Genomic DNA, 21,679 nt, shown 5'->3' on the forward strand with positions numbered 1-21,679 from the left:
AATGATAGAGGCGAAATAACAACAGACCCCACAGAAATACAAATGATTGTTAAAAAATACTATGGACAGCTCTACTCCAACAAACTAGACAACCTGGAGGAAATGGACAAATTCCTAGAAAAATACAACATTCCAAAACTTGATCAGGAAGAATCTAAAAATCTCAACAGGCCAATAACTATGGAAGAAATTGAAGCAATCATCAAAAAGCATCCATCAAACAAAAGCCCAGGACCAGACGGCTTCACAGGGGAGTTTTACCAAACATTCAAGGAAGAACTAAAACCTATCCTCCTCAGACTACTACAAAAAATTCAAGAGGAAGGAACACTTCCAAGCTCATTCTATGACGCCAGCATCACCCTCATACAAAAACCAGGTAAAGACAACACAATGCACGAGAATTACAGGCCAATATCCCTCATGAACATAGATGCCAAAATCCTCAACAAAATCTTAGCAAATCGGACCAGCAGTACATCAGAAAGATCATACACCATGACCAAGTAGGATTTATCCCGGGGATGCAAGGATGGTACAATATACACAAATCAATAAACGTGATACATCACATAAACAAATTGAAAGAAAAAAACCACATGGTCATATCAATTGATGCAGAAAAGGCATTTGACAAAATTCAACATCCATTTTTGATAAAAACTCTCAGTAAGGCGGGAGTAGAAGGATCATACCTCAACATAATAAAAGCCATATAATACAGGCCCACAGCCAACATCATACTCAATGGACAAAAACTAACACCATTTCCCCTAAGAACAGGAACAAGACAGGGATGCCCACTCTCACCACTCCTGTTCAACATACTACTGGAAGTGTTAGCCATTGCAATTCGGCAAGAAGAAGAAATAAAAGGCATCCAAATTGGAAAAGAGGAAGTAAAACTGTCCTTATTTGCAGACGACATGATATTATACATACAAAACCCTAGAGACTCCATCAAAAAGCTACTAGACTTAATACATGAATTTGGCAATGTAGCGGGATACAAAATTAACCCCAAGAAATCTGAGGCATTTCTATACACCAATAGTGAACTTTCAGAAAGAGAGATTATAAAAACAATCCCATTTACCATCGCACCAAAAAAATTAAGCTACCTAGGAATAAACTTAACTAAAGAGGTAAAAGACCTCTACTCAGAAAACTACAGGACGTTGAAAAAAGATATAGAGGAAGACATAAACAGATGGAAGAACATACCGTGTTCATAAATTGGTAGAATCAACATCATTAAAATGTCCATACTACCCAAAGCAATCTATAAATTCAACGCACTTCCCATTAAAATACCAACGGCATACTTCACAGATCTAGAACGAACTCTCCAAAAATTCACCTGGAATAAAAAAAGACCCCGAATAGCTGCAGCAATCCTGAAAAAGAACAAAGTAGGTGGGATCTCAATACCAGATATCAAGATGTATTACAAAGCCACTGTTCTCAAAACTGCCTGGTACTGGCACAAGAATAGGCATATAGATCAACGGAATAGAATAGAGAGCCCAGAAATCGGCCCAAACCAATATGCTCAATTAATATTTGACAAAGGAGGCAAGAACATACAATGGAGTCAAGATAATCTCTTCAATAAATGGTGTTGGGAAAATTGGAGAGATATGTGCAAGAAAATGAAACTAGACCACCAACTTACACCATACACAAAAATAAACAGAAAATGGATAAAGGAATTAAATGTACGACACAAAACCATAAAAATTCTAGAAGAATCCAAAGGCAACAAAATCTCAGACATATGCCGAAGCAATTTCTTCACTGATACAGCTCCTAGGGCACTTGAAACTAAAGAGAAAATGAACAAATGGGACTACATCAAAATAAAAAGCTTCTGCACAGCAAAAGAAACCATCAACAAAACAATGAGAAAACCCACTGTGTGGGAAAACATATTTGTCAATGTCATATCTGATAAGGGCCTAATCTCCAAAATTTATAGGGAACTCATACAACTTAACAAAAGGAAGATAAACAATCCAATCAAAAAATGGGCAAAGGACCTAAATAGACACCTTTCAAAAGAGGACATTCAGAAATCCAAGAGACATAGTAAAACATGCTCAAAGTCACTAATCATCCGAGAGATGCAAATCAAAATAACAATGAGGTACCATCTCACACCTGTCAGACTGGCTATCATCAACAAATCAACAAACGACAAGTGCTGGAGAGGATGTGGAGAAAAAGAACACTTGTGCACTGCTGGTTGGAATGCAGACTGGTGCAGCCACTATGGAAGACAGTATGGAGTTTCCTCAAAAAACTGAAAATGGAACTCCCATTTGACCCTGTGATCCCACTTCTAGAATATATCCCAGGAAACCAGAAACACCAATCAGAAAGGATATATGCACCCCTATGTTCATAGCAGCACAATTCCCCATAGCTAAGATCTGGAAACAGCCTAAGTGCCCATCAGTAGATGAATGGATTAGAAAACTGTGGTACATCTACACAATGGAATACTACACTGTGGTAAAAAAGAAGGAATTCTTGCCATTTCCAACAGCATAGATGGAACTGGAGAGCATTATGCTAAGTGAAATAAGCCAGTCAGAGAAAGATAAATACCAGATGATCTCACTCATTTTTGGAATATAACAAACAACATAAACTGATGAACAAAAACAGATCCAGAGACAGAGAAGCAACGATCCGACCATGAAACCTCAGAGGGAATGTAGGGTAGGGTGGTGGTAAGGGGGAGAGATCAACCAAAAGACTTACATGCTAGAATATATGCCTAACCAATGGACACAGCAGGGAGGGAGCATGAGTGGGGGGGATAGGGGGTAATGTGGGGATAAGGACACATATGTAATAACTTAATCAAAAAAGAAAGAAATGGCTGATTCTAAGACTACGGAATACAGATGAGCCTGAAGCCTCTCACAGTGCCAGCAAGAGAGGAAGTTCTCAAAAAAAATCCATAACACTGGATATATGTCAAAGGGATACAGAAGTCCATTGAAAGAACTCCCAATGCAAAAGCTGGAACAACTTGAGCAAGTAAATAAAGGAGTATTGGATTATAACTCAGTCTGTAAAATGAATACCTATTAACCCATTCTGTATTAATAAATGATTTAATAAACAAATGGATGAGACTAGAAGAACTTCCCATAGAAGAATCCCAAATAATTTACGGAGATATTCCACCATCAAGGAGATAGAGCATAACTCCCCATTTTAAGTATAAGCTGCACATAGTAACTTTCTTCCAAAGTATACAGCATGAAAAGGAGAATAAAGTAAATCTACTGTGGAAAGACCTGACAAATACCACCTCAGTCAGGTGATCAAGGTCAATATCATCAGCAATAAGTCATATTGATAGCACGTGCTCATGATATGATGTGATGAGAAGGGCCTTTACCTCTGTGGTTTTCCTCCCCAAAACACCTGACCAGTGCTCCTGTCTAAGTCATCAAAATTAAAGTCTGCACAACTGTCACAACCAAGAGAAAGCTAAGGACACTTGACAAGTAAACATACTGTGATATTCTAAATGGGATCTTTGGAAAGAAAAAGGACATTAAGTAAAAACTAATAAAATGTGAATAAAGCATGAACTTTAGTAAATAATCACATATCAACATCAGTTCATTCATTGTAACGAATGTGCCATGCTAGTGTAAGGTATTAAGAATAGGGGGTGGGGCCTAGACACATACCCTGGTTGCAGGCTCAATCCCTGGCCCTGATAGGGGCACATGCAGTAGGCAACCAATCACTGAATCTCTCTCACATCTCTCTCTCTCTCTCTCTCTCTCTCTCTCTCTCTCTCTCTCTCTCTCCTCCCTCCCTCTCTCCCACCTTCCCTCTCTCCCGCTATCCCTTCCATTCTTTCTAAAAATTAATGGAAAAATATCGAGTAAGGATTAACAACAACAAAATAATAAGGAAAACTGGGTTCAGGGAATATGGGAACTCTCTGTAGTGTCTGTAATTTTTCTATATATCTAAAACCATTCTAAAATAAAGTTTATTTTTTAAAAGTTCACTAAATAACTTTTTACAGGGATAGGTGGTTACTAGTCTTATTGTGGTGATCACATCATAAAGTATATAAATGTCAAATCACAATGTTGTACACCTGAAACTAATATAATATTGTATGCCAACTTACTTTTTAAAAAGTTCACTGAAAAAAATAAGTGCGGTATAGTTTGGCTAGAAGAGATGGAAAGGCCAAGAGCAGGGCAGTTTCTCTGATACCCGAGGTCTTCTCACTCACATAGCCTGTAAGACACTTAACTCAATATATATGAACTCTGAAGCCAGACCACCTGGGTTGCAATTCTGATTTATCACTTACTAGCCAGGTAACCTTGAACCTCATCCTATCTCTCTTTTTAAAATTTACTCTACTATACTGTTAATTGTTACTTTTGTACTCTTTCTACTCATTAAAAAAAATGTTTGCTGTGAACCTCATCTTGTAAAAGTAGGAATGATAGCCCCCACTTGTTGGTCATTTTGTAATAATGACCAAATTAAATGTGTTAATATGTATAAAGTGCCTAAATGAGTGCTGGCACATTGTAAATTCTATGTCAATACTTTGTAAACTAAAAAAAAAATATGATTACTAAAAATTCATTTAGTAATCAGCTGTACATCGTACAAGGTAGGGAGATGTGAGTTTGTTTGCTATGAACCAGGCAGTGGTTGCCATAGATATGTCAGAACATTGACAGCCATTATTAGGTCACTGCTATATTCTCATAAGTGGGCAACTGTGCTGTGTTAATCTGGCACAAAGGCTAAACATCTCAACACATCTTCCTATTACTCTACACATCATAAGTCATCCATCCAGAAAAAACCAGTAATCTGATCAGTAAGTACCCACCTCAAGGTAAGCAAAATATTATCATTATCTCCATTCTACAGATAAGAAATCTAAAACTGTAGATTGAATTTAGGTGATTTCATCCCAGAGTACCCAGGAGAGGCACTGGAAATGAAAGGATCAATAATCCCTAGTCTAATCATTTTCTTCCTTGGTTATTCCATTAATCCTCCCTTAGGATAAGGGTTTTTTTTTTTTAATCTTTTTTGAGAGTATTACAAATGTCCTGGTTTTTCCCCCCTATTGTCCTCCTCCACCCTGTTCCTGCCCCATCCCAGGCCTTCACCACCCTACTGTCTGTGTCCATAGGTAAGATCTTTGGTTAATCTCTTCCCATTCTCCATCCCCCTTTCCCTCTGAGATTCGTCAGTCTGTTCCATACTTCCAAACCTCTGATTCTGTTTTATTTACCAGTTTATTTGGTTCATTAGATTTCTTGTTCATTTATTTTGATTTTTTTGATTCAATTGTGGATAGATATGTATTTATTGCCATTTTATCATTCATATTTTTTTGTTTCTTCTTCCTCTCCTCCTTCTTCTTCTTCTTCTTCTTCTTCTTCTTCTTCTTCTTCTTCTTCTTCTTCTTCTTCTCCTTCTTCTTCTCCTTCTTCTCCTTCTTCTTCTTCAATAATACCCTTCAACATGTCATGTAATACTGGTTTGGTGGTGATGAACTCCTTGACCTTTTTCTTATCTGTGAAGCTCTTTACCTGACCCTCAATTCTAAATGAGAGCTTTGCTGGGTAGAGTAATCTTGGTAGGTCTTTACTATTAATCACTTTGAATATTTCTTGCCACTCTCTTCTGGCCAGCAAAGTTTCTGTTGAGAAATCTGACAGTCATATGGGTGCTCCCTTATAGGTAACTAACTTCTTTTCTCTTGCTGTTTTAAGATTCTTTCTTTGTCTTTAACCCTTGGCATTTTAATTATGATGTGTCTTGGTGTGGGCCTCTTTGGGTTCTTCTTGTTTGGGACTCTCTGTGCTTCCTGAACTTGTAAGTCTATTTCTTTCACCAGGTAGGGGAAGTTTTCTATCATTATTTCTTCAAATAGGTTTTCAATACCTTGCTTTCTCTTGTCCCCTCTGGCACCTCCATAATTGGAATGTTGGTATGTTTGAAGTTGTCCCAGAGGCTCCTTACACTATCTTCATATTTTTTTATTCTTTTTGCTCTTCTGATTGGGTGTTTTTTGCTTCCTCATATGACAAATTGTTGGTTTGATTCTTGGAATCTTCTACTCGACTGTTAAATCCCTATAACATTTTTTGTGTGTGTTTTGTTTTGTTTTTTTGATGTGTGTGTGTGTGTGTGTGTGTGTGTGTGTGTGAATAAGGTGCAAAACTGCCATTCTCTGGAGCATTTTCTCAATCCTTTGAGATTGTGTTTCCTGACAATTGTCAATGGTTTGGTTCAAATAAACTCACAAAAATTCCCTGTAGATTTGCATGTTTCTTATGTTGACAGTTCTAATCTCAATTTGCCATTACCATATAGGCACACTGGGGCACTGTATCAGCCTCTCAAGTGGAGAATATGACTGTGAAAAGTGCCTAGGACAGGGCCTACTATGTATCAAGGACAAATGGTATCTATAATCCCAGTGGATATGGCCACCTAAATGTACAGGTAGAGAATGCCACTGTGTAAATGAATATGCACAAGTAGGTGGAGCCAATGCTCAGGCAGCTGGCTTCCTTCCTGCTTTGCTAGTAGGAATGTGAAATGTTACAGCCACTTGGGAAAACAGTCTGGCACTTGCTCAAAAGTTTAAATGTAGAGTTATATGACCCAGTGATGACACTTCTAAGTATATGTACCCATGAAAACTGAAAACATATGTCCACAAAGTTGTAAAAAAAATGTCTATAGCAGCATTATTGACAAGAGCCAAATGTCCATAAACTAATGAATAAACAAAAAGTGGTATATCCATACAATGGGATATTATTCAGCCATAAAAAGCAACAAAATACTAATATATGCTACAACATGGATGGACCTTGAGGTGGTTGTCTAAATTATCCTTTTTACTTAGGTATTCACTTCCGAATATTGTTGCACTTTGAAAACTACTGGAGAGATTATGCAACTCCCTGGGAATATTTGAGAGTGGGGCACCTGGACTGATGTTTGCAATCTATTAGACTAGATGATCTCTAAGGTCCCTTACAGCTCTAGGAATTTTATGAAATCTATGACAATGGCTCACCAACATTTTTTAAGCAGAGGCAATAAGAGAACCAAGAATAGTAGATAGTTGTCACTTAGAACAGGTTTCCCAATAAATAGGTCCTTGAAATCTCAGCTGGTTCTTCTCCGAAGCTTCACCTCACCCCACCTAAGGTTGAATGAAGATATTCCCAACAGGGATGATCTACGGCTGAAGGGAAGGCCACACCTGATGCCATCGTGCCTGTGTAGGTTGCTTTAACAAGAAACCATCCCATTTTGCAGGAATATGCCAGTAGAATTGAGGATTACCCATCCCTCGCTCTATGACATTTATAGATAAGGGTGGCTAGAATGAAGTAATGGACTTCTGTCAGTACAAGGCTTTCAGTTTATCAGCACCTATGTAGTCATAAACTGACAAATTCAATGTTAATGGTGGGGCTGATTTCTTATTTACTTGTTTCCCTTAATATTACAGAACTAAGATGAATCATGTTCAAGATAATGACATCCTGAAGGCCTCAAGTAAATAATAAAGAGACACGAAGGTAATATTGTAATTATTTCCCTAGACCTACTCCACCATTTCCTCCAATGTATCTGCCCACAGTCCCACATGGGACAAATCATGATATATATTTTTAGGGGAAGTGATTAGTCTGTCTTCATGCAAGATTGAGAACAAGGTTTGAAGAGAATGGCTAATCCTGCAAGGCAAGTGACTCGGGAAGAAACACATCCTTGGAGACCTTGGGAAGGGGTTCCTATAGAACCTTCTACCACCTTGGCTGTGCCTTTTATGATACATATATTGGGACTACTGTAGGAAGATCCCCAAACACCAAAGAAGAATAGACTTCTTTGTTTAGCTTAAGAACTAACTGTTTTTAAGGCTTTGGCTCATTTTTCTTTTCCATTAATAGGAATGTGACCATCATCATCATCGGTCTGGAGAATGCAGGCAAAAGTCTACTTACGGAGGCCTTGTGCAGACGTAAGGAACTAAGAGCATTAGACATTGGTTTAGGTCTCCCAAGGGCCCCAGTGACCAATGAAATAATTATTCCTTCCTAGCTTTACTTCACAGCCCTCAGGTTGCCTCTTTTGAAGATAAGCACTTTCCAACACACATACACAATCCTTTCCTGGGGCATTATCAGCTTGTTTATGTAATGTCTGTCACTGTCTCCCTTTACAAGATATCCTAATTAAACATCCTCACATAGTGTCAGTATGGATGGATTCAAACTATGTAAAACACTGCAGTCAATTATGAAGGATAGCATGTTTGAAAAAGTGTCTCATTTCAGAGCTCAATTAAAGTGGAATTTGGTCTTAAGAAGTTTAATAACATTAAATACTTTGTGACAGTTAATACAGAGGGTTGGAACTTTTGAAATGTTGTCAATTCAGAGATATGCAAGTTTAATACCAGATCTCCAGTTTAATACGTTGACATTTCAAGAAGCAGTTACACAGAATTGAAGGGAGCTACTATTCTAGTTGTGAAGACACAACTAAATGCTAGTCAAAGAGCCCAGCACACAGGCTGGCATAAGATTCTCTCTATTGATGTTTATTAAATAAAAGTAGGGGTATGATGATGTGGCTGAATTTTATATCATTTAGAAGCCTTCAGCAAAGTACAGGAAAGGGCTAACCTGACTCCTCTGCCACTGGTGCACTGGAAACCTGCAGCAATTTTCTTGAACTACAGCAACAGGCTGCTGGCTGATCTTTCCATCTCTAGTTGTCTCCCCAGCATTCAGTCAACACAGTTGCCTGAAGGACTTAATACAAAAATCTGATCATGGCACTTTCTTCTGCTCAAAAGCATTTAATACCTCCCCATTGTATTCAAAATAAAATTTAAGTTCCTAGAGGCACACAGGGTCCTCTATGATTTGGTTTCTGACTTCTCTTCCAGCTTCATTTCTCATGCTCTCTGCATGTGACCTGATAGAGCGAAAACAAATGACTTGCCATTCCTCTGCCATCATACTGATCTATTTCACATACCTATGCCTTCTATAATGCTGTCCTACTACCTAGCATTTCATCCTCTCCATTATCTACCTGAGTGGGGCCCTGGAATCTCTATTTTAAGAACTCTCCAGGCGTTTTTGATGGGCAGCCAGCTTTGGGAAGCACTCTTCCATAATTAGCCATATGCTATTTTGTCTTTGAGAATAGTATCTGCTTTCCATTCTGACTTCTAGATGATAGAGCCTGGAGTTGTGAATTCATTCACAGGGAAGTTTCTAATGGCCAAGAAGCAAAGCTCCACTGCTGTCACATTCTAAGGAATGTCTCAGTCCATACAGGACTACTACAGTCAATCTATTAGGCTGCTCTGTACACAATATGCAATAGCTCACCTCTCCTGTTCCTGCAAATGTTTATGATTGCAGATAACAGCCTAGGAAGGAAATACCAATCTATAAGTAGTAACTTGTGTTACTATAAGTAGTAACTTTGAAGCTATAAACTATCTGTGATCTGAAGCCATTATTCTCAATGACAGCATATACTATAACTGTTTTGTCTGGGTGAGCATAAGTAGGTGCCCTAAATGAGGGAATTTAGGGCAGTGCCTCTCAAATCTGGCTATACATTTCAATAACCTGGGAAGCTTTTAAAAATGAACATGATGCTTGAGCCCCACCCCAGATCTATGGCATCAAACCTTCAGAGAAGGAGATCTAGTGTCATAGTTTTTAAAAGCTCCATAGGTGATCCTTAGCATAGTGAGCACTAAAAGCCAAAAATGAGAATAATGTGGGATGCTTTTACACTTACTTAGTGGGACCTGTAGGCTCAGACACTTTGGACTAGGGGGCGGGGCATGGAATCAAAATCTAACAAGGAGCACCAGATGATGCTGAGACACAACAGGCATGGATTTCTTTGCTCTTTAGGGTAGTGGGTCTCAAACTTTAAAGTGCGGAAGTATCACCTACAGATTTTGTTAAATATAGCAGTTTGTTAAACATGCAAATACTTGGGTCCCAGCATAGAGATTCTGCTTCAATTGGTGTAGGGTAGGCCTTTATCATCGCCAAGTAACTCAGAAGCCAACAGTACCCGGACTGTTGTGTTTTATGGGATATAGGAATGAATTAGACTCATTACCTGTCCTCAGGGAGTTTATGAATTAACAGAGGAGATAAGAGAAATGTAAAGTGTCAGGGAACAACAACTTCTCACAGCTTCTAGGGTTGCCAACAATAGATTGCATTATTGAAGGAATTGGTAAGGTTTCAAGTAAAAAGAAAAATAACTAAGGAAAATGTTTTGATTAGACAGGGAAAAATAACTTAAAGCTTGCCTTCATGCTGGAAACAAATTAAAACTATCTTTATTCGCTTACTATTTTAAGTAGTCTAATGCGAGACATAGCAGATATCACATCAAAGTTGTGACTGAAAATTTTATGTTATCTGAAAGCTATAATTAAAAAGAGCATTGACTAACATGAAAACAAAAGTTATAAGATCACATTAAAATGTAATAATGATAATATATGCATATATATGTAAATGTCTATATAATCATACATTACCAACGATCTGAAAGCACCTTACTAACTTCTCAGCTAAATGATTCATTCTGCCAATCCTAATGAAAATGTCACAAGTAGATCTGAGATTAGAAATAGAAAGCTACTGATTCTGGTCTTAGAACTCCCAAGTCTGAGTATAGAGAATCTATAAAATCATTTTGCTGCTTATGTGGGCAGAAATCTAGGTCAGAACTTTCAGTTCAACAGACTGGAATTTGTAGAAAGATTGTCCTTTTGAACTGCACTTCTATGGGGGCAGAATAGGTATGGAATGCCCTATGGCAGTGGTCGGCAAACTCGTTAGTCAACAGAGCCAAATATCAACAGTACAATGATTGAAATTTCTTTTGAGAGCCAAATTTTTTAAACTTAAACTATATAGGTAGGTTCATTGTCATTAACTTAATTAGGGTACTCCTAAGCTGGCCTTTGCTAAAATAATAATAAAGCCACCAACACAAAATAATTACAATTCTTAAATTGATGACAAAAATACCTGCAGTATTTGCTGCTGGTTGGAAAAATACAGGTAACTTTATGCTTCGAGTAGGTAGTTTTGTCACCCGCGCGCGATCTGCGGACGCGACTAGCACTAACCACTGCACAGTGAGACTGCTGACTGACTGGCTCACTCAACTCGTGCATGAATCGCGCGCCTCCCTTGCGCTGCGTATCCCTTGGCACACCTGCACCATGTCTCCCATCGCCCGACCAACACCCCCACTTCTTCTAACGCCACGCCTTCAAAATAGACTCTCCCAGGCCGGAAACCGACCTCTGCTCATGGGCCACCAAGTTTCAATTGCACTGTTCGTGCGCGTCCACACGTGGTATTTTGTGGAAGAGCCACACTCAAGGGGCCAAAGAGCCACATGTGGCTCGTGAGCCGCAGTTTGCCGACCACTGCCCTATGGGACTGTATGATCTGGCCATGGCCTTGACAGGGCAAATGTATCTAAATTTGGCATGGTTTCTTAGAAGACATATGAAAAGTACTTCATACTTACCCACAATAACAGGCACCATAAACATGTATTGAACACCTACTGAGTGTAAACTAATGCAAAGCCCCTCCCTCATTATTTTAGTTGGGAAGCCATGGCATGCACAGAGGGAGGTGAATGACCAGCTTAACAGACCATGTGCTCAATGAGGGAGAGAAAGTGGAGTTGGGGTGGTCAGATAAGCTTCCCTAAAGATGCCTTCCTGAGCCTTGAAAAAAGGGTAGGAGAGAAGAGCCTCCTGCTCATTCATTTATTCATTCATTCATCAAATTCATTCAACAAATATTTATTGAGCACCTCTGCCCTTGGCATTGTGAATGTAGCAGTGAATAAAATTGAAAGGGTCCCTGTCCTATTGCAGTGTATAATCCAGATTAGTAAACCGTTGAATTTATAACACTGTCATATGTACTGTTATAGTGATAAGCCCAGAAGAAAGGCACCTTACCCAGATTTGGGAGTGGGGGTGTGAGTTAGGAAAACATTTCTAGAGGAAACAAGATCTAAATAGATGTTTAAAAATAGGTATTAACCAAGGAAAGAGCAATGTAAGAAATGTTCTAAGCTGCGAAAATAGCATCTTGTGAAGGCCCAGGGCACAAAAGAGCATGACATTCCTGTGTAGTGGGGGGAGAGTGAGCCAAGGAGCAGAGGGAAGAAAAGACTGGGTGTGTACCAGGGACACTGTGGACACAAGACAGGGTAGAGATAGCGCTGGCAGGTTAGGAGGCAGAGGAGTCTGTATTCTCTCCTGGGAGCAGTGGCCACTCACTGAAGATTGCTGAGCCAGGAGAGGGTTGCCTGGGCAAAGTGCTGGTTTAGGAAAATGAATCCATGAGTGAACAGGATGGCAAGATGCCTCAGTAGCATTCCTAGGCTCTAGTCAACATTTTTTTTAACATATAGTTTATTGATTTTTTTACAGAGAGGAAGGGAGAGGGATAGAGAGTTAGAAACATCGATCAGCTGCCTCCTGCACACCCCCCACTGGGGATGTGCCTGCAACCAAGGCTCATGCCCTTGACTGGAATTGAACCTGGGACCCTTCAGTCCACAGGTCGACTCTCTATCCACTGAGCCAAACCAGCTATGTCTCTAGTCAACATTTGTTTAACAAATTCTTTCATCTAACTATATCCCTCTGCTTTGTGGTTGCTTCTCCTCTCTTCCCTTATGCACAGTACTTCCTAGCAAGATAGACCCTTGTATGAACTCTAAACTGACTACAGTTCTGCTAGATGAATATGAAATTGCTATCTATGACCTGAATGGAGATATGAGGGGACAAGAAATCTGGCCCAACTACTATGCACAAGCACAAGGGATTATTTTTGTCCTGGATTCCAGCGACTTAGGACGCATGCAAGAAGTGAAGACCACTTTATCAAATCTTCTGTCTGATGCAAGAGTGGCAGGAAAACCCATCCTACTGTAAGCCTCTGCCTTTGTGTTCAATTATCCCTTCCCATTTTGTGCCTTCAGAAGACAAGCAGACAAAGGAAGAGCTGGGTGGTCCCTTTGTCACATCCAGCTAGATCTCCTCTTCCCTTCAGCTCAGTGTGTGTGTGGAGGGGGTAACCCAGTCCTCTGGGGTCTGTTTTTAAGAGCTTCTTTCTACCACATGCTGCCATGGGTGAAAATGTTACCTAATTGTGCAAATGTAATTTTGAAAGCAAGCATCAAAGGGAAATGGAGAGTAATATCTGGATTTCCTACCTCCATCCCTTGACTCTTCCTGAATTTCTCTTTTTCTGCTTCAGTCTCTACCCCTGAAACCACCCCTATTTTGTATAATTGATGCCAATGTCCTGCTCCCTTCACAGACTGCCCAAGAGTCATGTAACTAGCACTGATTCCAGGGTGATACTTCGGACGGCCCAATCAATCATCACCCCCACTCCCTTTTTGCATTTTTTGTTCCTCATTAGCACCCCAAACTCAAGTATGAACAGAGTTTGGCAGAGGCTGTTTAAAAACTCCAAATCTGTTCATATCCCAGTTAGCAATTCTAATTAAAGTTTTATGGCATAGTGTAGAGATGAAGTGAGAAATTCGATCTGGGGATGATCTTGGATTCAAGTTATATGTGTGATTCTTTCCGTCATTGAGAATTGGCTAGGAAAATGTCTGGTTCATCTCATTGTGCATGTCTTTAAAGCTAGTTCTTGAATATGTAGCAACTGTACCATAACAGGTTCTCCCCCTATTTCCCTTCTTTTCTTGCCCTTTGCCTCTATTTATGTTTTACTCTTCCTCTATTCTTCCTACCCTCTCTCCTGTGCCCTGCTCTAGATTGGCCAACAAGCAAGACAAAAAGAATGCCCTCTTACCTTGTGATATTATTAAATATCTGGAAAGTATAATGAATGACAACAAGTTCGTTTGCCTTCTGGTAAGTGTCAACCCCTCCCCTCTTTTGCCCTCTCAAGCCCAGCTGATGCATACCTTGCACCACTCCATAATCAGCCCCATATGCTAGATCTCAGGCAAAGCCTCTTCCTGCCAGGTGATGCCTATAGTGGTGATTTCCGACTCGATGATGACAATATCCCACTCTTAACTACTCTCACCTATGTTTTCTTATTCGACTTCAAAATTGCTCTGTAAAGCTGGAAGCTTCAATATCCTCATTTTATGGATGAGGCTCAAAAACTCTGAGTTCCTTGCCCAAAGTCACATATCTAAGACATTACAGCACAACCACGTTATTGAATGACCTTAGCTTTTGTAGCTTTTATTTACATTCTCAGCTGTGAATACTGAGGTCTCCTAGGAAGTCTTAAAGCCTCTCTAGGCACTGCAGAGCTTATGTGTACCTCTGCTCCTTAGCTGAGAGTGGGAGGGACTGTGATCCCCAGTGGTCTCAGGTTCCTGAGCTGGAGTCTTCTCTTTTGGTCACAGGAACCCTGTTCAGCTATACAAAACCTCCAAAGAAGTAACCATGGGCCCCTACTTGAAGGGCTGCGCTGGCTGGTAACTGCCATTCAGAATAAACAGGAAGAGCTGTGTTCTCACCAACAATCACTCACTTCAAGTACCACCAACTCCAAGGAGGACACCACAGGCAACAAGGATGAGTGTACCTCAGCCAGGTACTGAGCTGCCTCTATTAGGTTGATAAGGCCCAGCTGGCATGGCTCAGTGGTTAAGAGTCTACTCATGAACCGGGAGGTCACAATTCGATTCCCGGCCAGGGCACATGCCCGGGTTGAGGGCTCGATCTCCAGTGTGGGGCATGCAGAAGGCAGCCAATCAATGATTTTCTCTTATCTTTGATGTTTCTCTCTTTCTCTCGCTCTCCCTTCCTCTCTAAAATCAATAATAAAATATAATTTTAAAAAAGAACAGATGCAGGAATCAATATTCAACATAAGCAGGGAGTTCTGGGAGGTGCTTGGATTCTGTACGGTTCTGAGCAAGTCTTTCGAGATCAGTTGGCTCAAATGGGGCTAGGTCAGTGACCATAAACTTTCCAGCATTGTTAGGTATACCCTCCCCCTGGCACAACTTGAGTGATCACATTAGTGGGATGAGTTGCAGAAAGGTAAAGCCAAACTATCAACATTAGAGCTTCTCCAAAACATGATTTTTATTCCCCAATTTGCCATGTGGAGAAGAAAAGGAACACAAGCCCCTTAAGGAACTTCTAGGCAATATTTTCTATATGAATGTCCTGGAGCCACCCTGCATTCTCTACTTGCAGTTCTCTGATCCAATAATAAGGAAATATGGGGGAGAAGAGGAATATGAAAAAGAAAAATAAGAAAACAGGAGGCGATCAAGGTTTTGAGGAATAAAAGGCTAAAATGTCTTGCTCTATTGTCCATTTCATTGTTCAAATACATATGCAGGAATGGGGTAACAGGTGCCTTTAATTAAGGAGCTTGAAGTGTGTCTATTTTCACTATTGCTTTGTCCTTTCTATGTTCCCCAGAGTCCCTACCAATGTAGAAATGACAGAAGAAAAAGAAGAGCCTCTAGAACAACATTCAATGAAAACTAGGCCTCTAAAGCCAATCCTAAAGGTAAATGACTCTTTAAATGTTATTGCGACAGGGACCAATCTCTAAACTGTTGGGCACCAACTGACTTTTCCCTCTTCATCTTCTTGCTGTACAGAAAGAAGGCTTAAGATTAACACCTAAAAAGAATGTATCAGTGAAATTTGCCTTAGATGAACCCATGGAGGAAGGTGAATGTTCTAAGGTAAAGGGAGCTCAAAACACTACTGAGCTTCACTACAAGTATAGAGCTGACTTTCACTTCCCAGAAACTTACACCGATGATGAAGATGATTACAACTGTGAAGATGACGATGATGATTTTTTGTGAAGGTAATGCTAGATCAGTGGTTAGTCAGAGAAGAAAAAATACAGGTGTCCCAAAAAATGTATATTCACTTTGAATAATGATTAAATTCCAATGGGTTAAATCTGAAAAGAAAGAAACATCAATTGAGCTATCAGCTGTTAAGTGTGTATACATTTTGGGGGGACACTCTATATAGAGACCTTCTCACAGTTTACAAAACATTCCTATTTTGAGTCTGAAACTCTTTTCTCATACTATGGTTGGTGGTCAGGAGAAGTGGATGAAGGACAGGGAGAGTCCTTGGGTACCACCACTTAGTACTCCAATATGATGGCTCAGCACTGGCTAACACAAGATCTTTGTCTGAATGGGTATAGGTTATCTTAAAAGTTACAATTTCCAGTGGTGGAGGTACAAATTGGCACAATCTTTATGGAGAGTATTTTGGTTGTCTTCTCCCTTTTCTCACTCTTTCAATATATTATTGATAACTTTAAAAATGTGGAAACACTGTGAACCAATCATCTCATTTATTGATCTATATCCAAAGATAATTACACAAGTACCCCAAAAAAGGATGCTTGAGATTCTCCAATTACAGTATTAGGTACAATAGCTAAACGTTATAAACAGGCTAAATGTCTAACAATGCAAAACAACTAAATAAAGTAGGGTACATCTACACAATGGAATACTATACAGACATTAAACGGGCTATTGTTGACATATTTACTGCCATGGAAAGTTTTCCACAACCTGATGTTTTGTTAGAGAAAAAGGCAAGTCAGAGGATAGCATGTGAAGCATGATGTTTACACATGCATAGAATATCTGGAGAAAAATCACTAAAACAATAGCAGTGGTTTTCTCTAGGTGTGATATACTAGGAGAGAAGTAAAAGGCCTAGGTGCCTTTCTTTGTTTTTTTGTTTTATTGGAAATTTTCTTTTTATAACAAGCTATATGATTTTTCCCAATATAATAAAGGTATTAAAGAAAAATAGCTGTGAGGACTTGAAGGCCTATTGTTCTTAGTTGCCGCTCATTCTCAGTGTTTGCTGGAACCTCAGTCACCGTGATGGTCAAGTATCAATATTATAATCTCATCTCTGCTCTCCAAGGGATCTGGCCCTCAGGCTACCCCAGAGTCTTGGATTGTTATATCTATACGGAGGGGCCTGAACTTGGCCAGGGACACTGAAGAGGAGAGAGGCACTGATCTGAGATGAGGGGTGAAGATGAGAGCTGAGTAGAAGGAATCTGGTGGAAGAATAGAGGAAGTGTTTTTCTAGGTATCTGAAATTACCCCTAAATCTCTGTACAAAATTGAAATCCATTTTTCTTTTCTATAACCTCAGAACTCAGACCAAAAAAGACAATGCCTACCTGGTATGTAGAGGATATGATGCCGGAAGATGCTTATGAAGACATCTTTGAAACCTGTGGTTAGTATTCCTTAAAGGAAGGGGATAAGGGAGAAAGCTAGAGTGAGAGAAAGTCTGAGTCCAGGCCAGAGGGTGGGTGCCTGGTGAGGTGGAGTCTACACTCCCTTAGAAAGTGGCCATTACCATCCTAACCTGGAGTGGTCTGAGAAGGCAGGAAACCTGGAGCTTAGCTTTGCTTGCAGTGACTGGCTGTTTTCTGTCTCTTTGACTTTTAACAGAGTACTAAAGAGAAAAACGGAGGGACACAAAAAGAAAAAGCCAATATCCCTCCCTCGTTAAATACACTCATCTCCAGAACCATCAGGACGATTTCAGTTTTATTATTTCTATTTAACACCTCTACAGTCCCATATAACTCCACCTACTCTAACATCGAATTCCTGAGAAATCCCACCCCTCCAGTATATCTATCCATCAAATGAATCTTACAACCACAAGAAGCACAAGAACAGTTAGCATCGATTTGACAACAAACTTGACAAAGAATAGAGACCTTACATCTTTGCACCCAGATGCTGCCGAGGAAGTCTATGAACAACATGTCCTGGCTGACCGACTGAAATTGAGTCTTAGAGGTACAGGGCCAGTTTAGAATTACATTTTCCTCCTACAGGTTTTAGATATAATGGGACTGGTAGAATAAATAGAATTTTTCTGCTGAGAATATAGTCTGCTGAATCATTTTTCATCATGCCTCCAAAAACAACTCAGTTTTAAATTCCCAGCCACTGTCAGTGAAGTCTGGCAACAACTCTTTTGCTGTCCCTTCAGGAACAGCGACAGCTGCCTCTCCTAACATTTTGGTTAGGTATGCCAAAACTGTTCAAACTTGAACACACTCAACTCTCTATGCCAACAAGAGTAGTGGTAGTGGAGGTAATCATTATTCTCACAACACTGATTATTTTCACTATCAGTATTAAAGCCACTGTTAACGTAAAAAAAACATTGAAACCTGTAAAGAATTTTTGTGAGTTTATTTGAGCCAAACTGTCGACATATGCCGGGAAGCAGAACCTCAACGAATTGAGATATTGCTCCGGAGAATGGCAGGGTTACATCCGTATTTATACATGAAATTCATTGGTGACAGATTTAAGGAGGTGGGATTAAGTGAAGCGGGGAAACCTCTGTGATAGGATAAAAAGTAAAATGATGGACACATACTTAGGTGGGTGCAGGAACAATTAAGAAGAAATCTGTGGTATCTGTCCTGGGCCCAGCACACCTGGCTGTGCCCCAGGGGCTCCATAAAAAGGGAAGTCACAAGTTACCCAGACATCCCAAGGACATGTTATCGTAGATGCAAAAAGACAGATAGGCTCAGTTACGGTAAAGGTTGACCTTGTCAGTGAAGATATCAGCTTAGGACGTAACTGCCCACCATAACTGCTTTCAGTTAAGGTTTAATTTCAGACCATCCTTTGTGGTTACTTTAGGTCTCCAAGTCTGCAAAACTGCCATGCAGGCCTCTCCTGAGCTTGTCAGTTCAGCATGTGGCCCCTTTTCGTCCACACCACCACTTATTGAGTGGCTTATAAATGTCAGGCACAGCACTAAGTTCTCCACATTCATTATCATATTCATCACAACCCTTGGGGGTAGGCATTATACCTGCCTGCATTTTACAGATAAGGACAGAGATGTGAAATAATTGCCCAAGGTCCCAGAGCCTGAAAGAAGCAGAGCAAAGAACTAAACCCAGATCTGACTCTAGAGATGCTTTGGCCAGAAAGATCTGTTTATACATTTCTCAAACTCCATCCAGAAAGATAAAACTGTATTCATGAAAAATGGTTAAACTTAGCCATGCCCATGTCAGAAGAATTACGTTGATAGCAATGAGTAGTAGTCATAGACACGGCTGACTGGGCACTTCCATTTTGCCTGGTGATGAGTTAAGTACTTTACATACTACATTAATGCCTTTCATCTTCACAAGCCTATGAGGTAGTTCTATTCTCATCATCTTAGACATCCAGAAACTGATGTTCAGAGAGGTCAAATCATTTGTCCCAAGGCACCCACTAGGAAGCAGGAGGACTGGTTTTCAAACTAAGGTCCAACTCCATAGTTCATTGCCTTAACTCCTACTTGATACAGTCTCACCAGGCAGTATAAACCATCTAGCCCATAATTGTTTCTGAGAGATAAAAACTGCTGGGGTTCTTGTCCCAGCATCAAGAAGGGTTCAGGAATCTGGAGAAGGCTGTGCATAGAGCAAATAGAGTCCAGGGACTAATAAAGAGTCCGGAGACAAGATATAATTTTGAAAGGCATTGGGGGTCAGAGGAGCTTAGCTAAAGGAGCTAAGAAGTTAAGGTCTTAAGTCTAAGGTCTTAGGTTCTCTCCTCATCCCCTCCACCCCATGCTTTTTATTAACACAACTTGTCCTGAGGCGAGGCAGATATATACACTTCAAAGGGTCAGGGTTTGGTACAGAGTCCATTGTCAGAATGGGGGAATTAGCCTAGGCTGTTCAGGTGTTTTAGCCAGTAGGAGGCAATAACATGTAGATTAAGATGCCTTTTAGCTGTCTGGCAGCCACAATCAATTTAATGTATCCTATTCAGGTTTGGGGAAATGCCTTAAAGCCATTCCCAGGTGCAGCTCTGCTGAACATGCTGGAATTGGTCTCTGGCAAAAAACCTGGAGAGTCTGACACTAAGTCTGTGTCATTTCCTATTATGCATTGCAATATGGCCTCATCTCCAAGGGAACCACCCCAGGAACCTTGTGGATCTGACCAGATTCTGACCAGAGCTCAGCCTATTAGTCATAGAGCTGGAAGGAATGTTATAGCACCTCTAGTCCAGTGGTTCTCAACCTTCATAATGCCGCGACCCTTTAATACAGTTCCTCATGTTGTGGTGATGCCCAACCATAAAATTATTTTTGTTACTACTTCATAACTGTAATTTTGCTACTGTAAACAATATGTAATTATATATGTGTTTTCTGATGGTCTTAGGCGACCCCTGTGAAAGGGTCATTCGACCCCCAAAGGGGTCGCGACCCACAGGTTGAGAACCGCTGCTCTAGTCCAACCCAGTTGTTAACCAGATGAGGAACTTGGGGTACAGAGAGGTTGACTTGCCCAAGACTTTACAGCTGATCATTGACAGCTGCTCCTAAAATTCAGGTCTATCCTCCCTATCCAAATATAGTCCTGAATCACTTAATGAGGGGGATATATTTTGAGAAATACATGGCTAGGCAGTTTTGTCATTGTACAAACATCATCGGGTGTACTTACACAAACCTAGGTGGTATAACCCACTAATACTTATGATGTAGCCTATTGCTTCTAGGTTAAAAACCTGTATATCATGTTACTGTACTGAATACTTTAAGCAATTGTAACACAGTGGTAACTATTTGTGTATCTAAACATAGCTAAACATAGAAAAGGTACGGTAAAAATACTTTATAAAAGATAAAGTGTGTGTGTGTACATGCATGCACACACACATTGTGGGGGCCAGGGGAAGGCTATGGAGGAAAGCACTGTCTGCGAGAGAAAAGGCATTGGGAGGAGCGAGTAAGGAATGGAGAAAGGGAAAATAGAGAAGGGGAGAGAAAGGAAGAGCATAGATCAAAAGAGATGCAGAGAAATAAAGCTTGAGAGGAGAAATAATAAAAGGAAGAGGTGAAAGAGAGAGAGGGAACGAGGGAAACAGAGGGTTGGCTGGTGGCGGGTGGTGATCTCCCAGGCTCCCTTCCTCCCCTGGCCCACTCGAGGCCTAAGCCTGGGGCAGGAACATGGTGGTTAGAAAACATGCTGAGTCTTCTCATCTATTTAAACCACCCAGAAGTACCAGTAAATCCAACATCTTAGTAGGGTTCAGCCTTTCCTTTCAACATTGCAAGCAAACTTTTTTCTTACACTCCATATAATCTGCTGTCATATATTCAATCTATTCTTGACCCAAACATCATTATGTAGTACATGATCTACATCTTCCCTGTGTCTTCTCTGGCCACTCTTTACCTATCTACATCCCTGCAATTTCCCCAATAGTATCACTGACCATGCTGACAATCATTCTCACCCAGGGATACAACAAATATCTACTAAAGAAGAATTTTATGAGACAAGAGACTGTAATTCAACAAACTAAGGTTTTCAAGAAGATTGGGCCATCCACATTTCTTTATGGCATGTATGTTTATGAAGCAGGCATACTTTTTAGACCCAGAGGGAAGGGGAAGTGTAACTAAAAGGGGGATAGGAGTGCAATCTGTGAATGTGTGCAGGATGAATTTAGTGTGAAACAACCTCTGACC

At 40.2% G+C, this 21,679-nt stretch overlaps 1 protein-coding gene across 1 annotated transcript; it reads left to right on the forward strand.

Annotated features, from left to right (window-relative positions):
* Positions 1–7,768: 7,768 nt before the first annotated feature.
* On the forward strand, positions 7,769–15,969 carry LOC308511780 (ADP-ribosylation factor-like protein 13A; the record flags this gene model as incomplete). The annotated part of the gene is made up of 7 exons (XM_081081674.1): positions 7,769–7,893; positions 7,995–8,065; positions 12,819–13,068; positions 13,930–14,029; positions 14,539–14,729; positions 15,572–15,662; positions 15,757–15,969. The coding sequence occupies 7 exons, from the start codon at positions 7,769–7,771 to the stop codon at positions 15,967–15,969; spliced, it is 1,041 nt and encodes a 346-aa protein (XP_080937800.1).
* Between the last annotated feature and the right edge of the window lie 5,710 nt (positions 15,970–21,679).

This window comes from Myotis nattereri (assembly GCF_964212035.1).
Source record: "Myotis nattereri genome assembly, chromosome: X".
Lineage (NCBI taxonomy): Eukaryota > Metazoa > Chordata > Mammalia > Chiroptera > Vespertilionidae > Myotis > Myotis nattereri.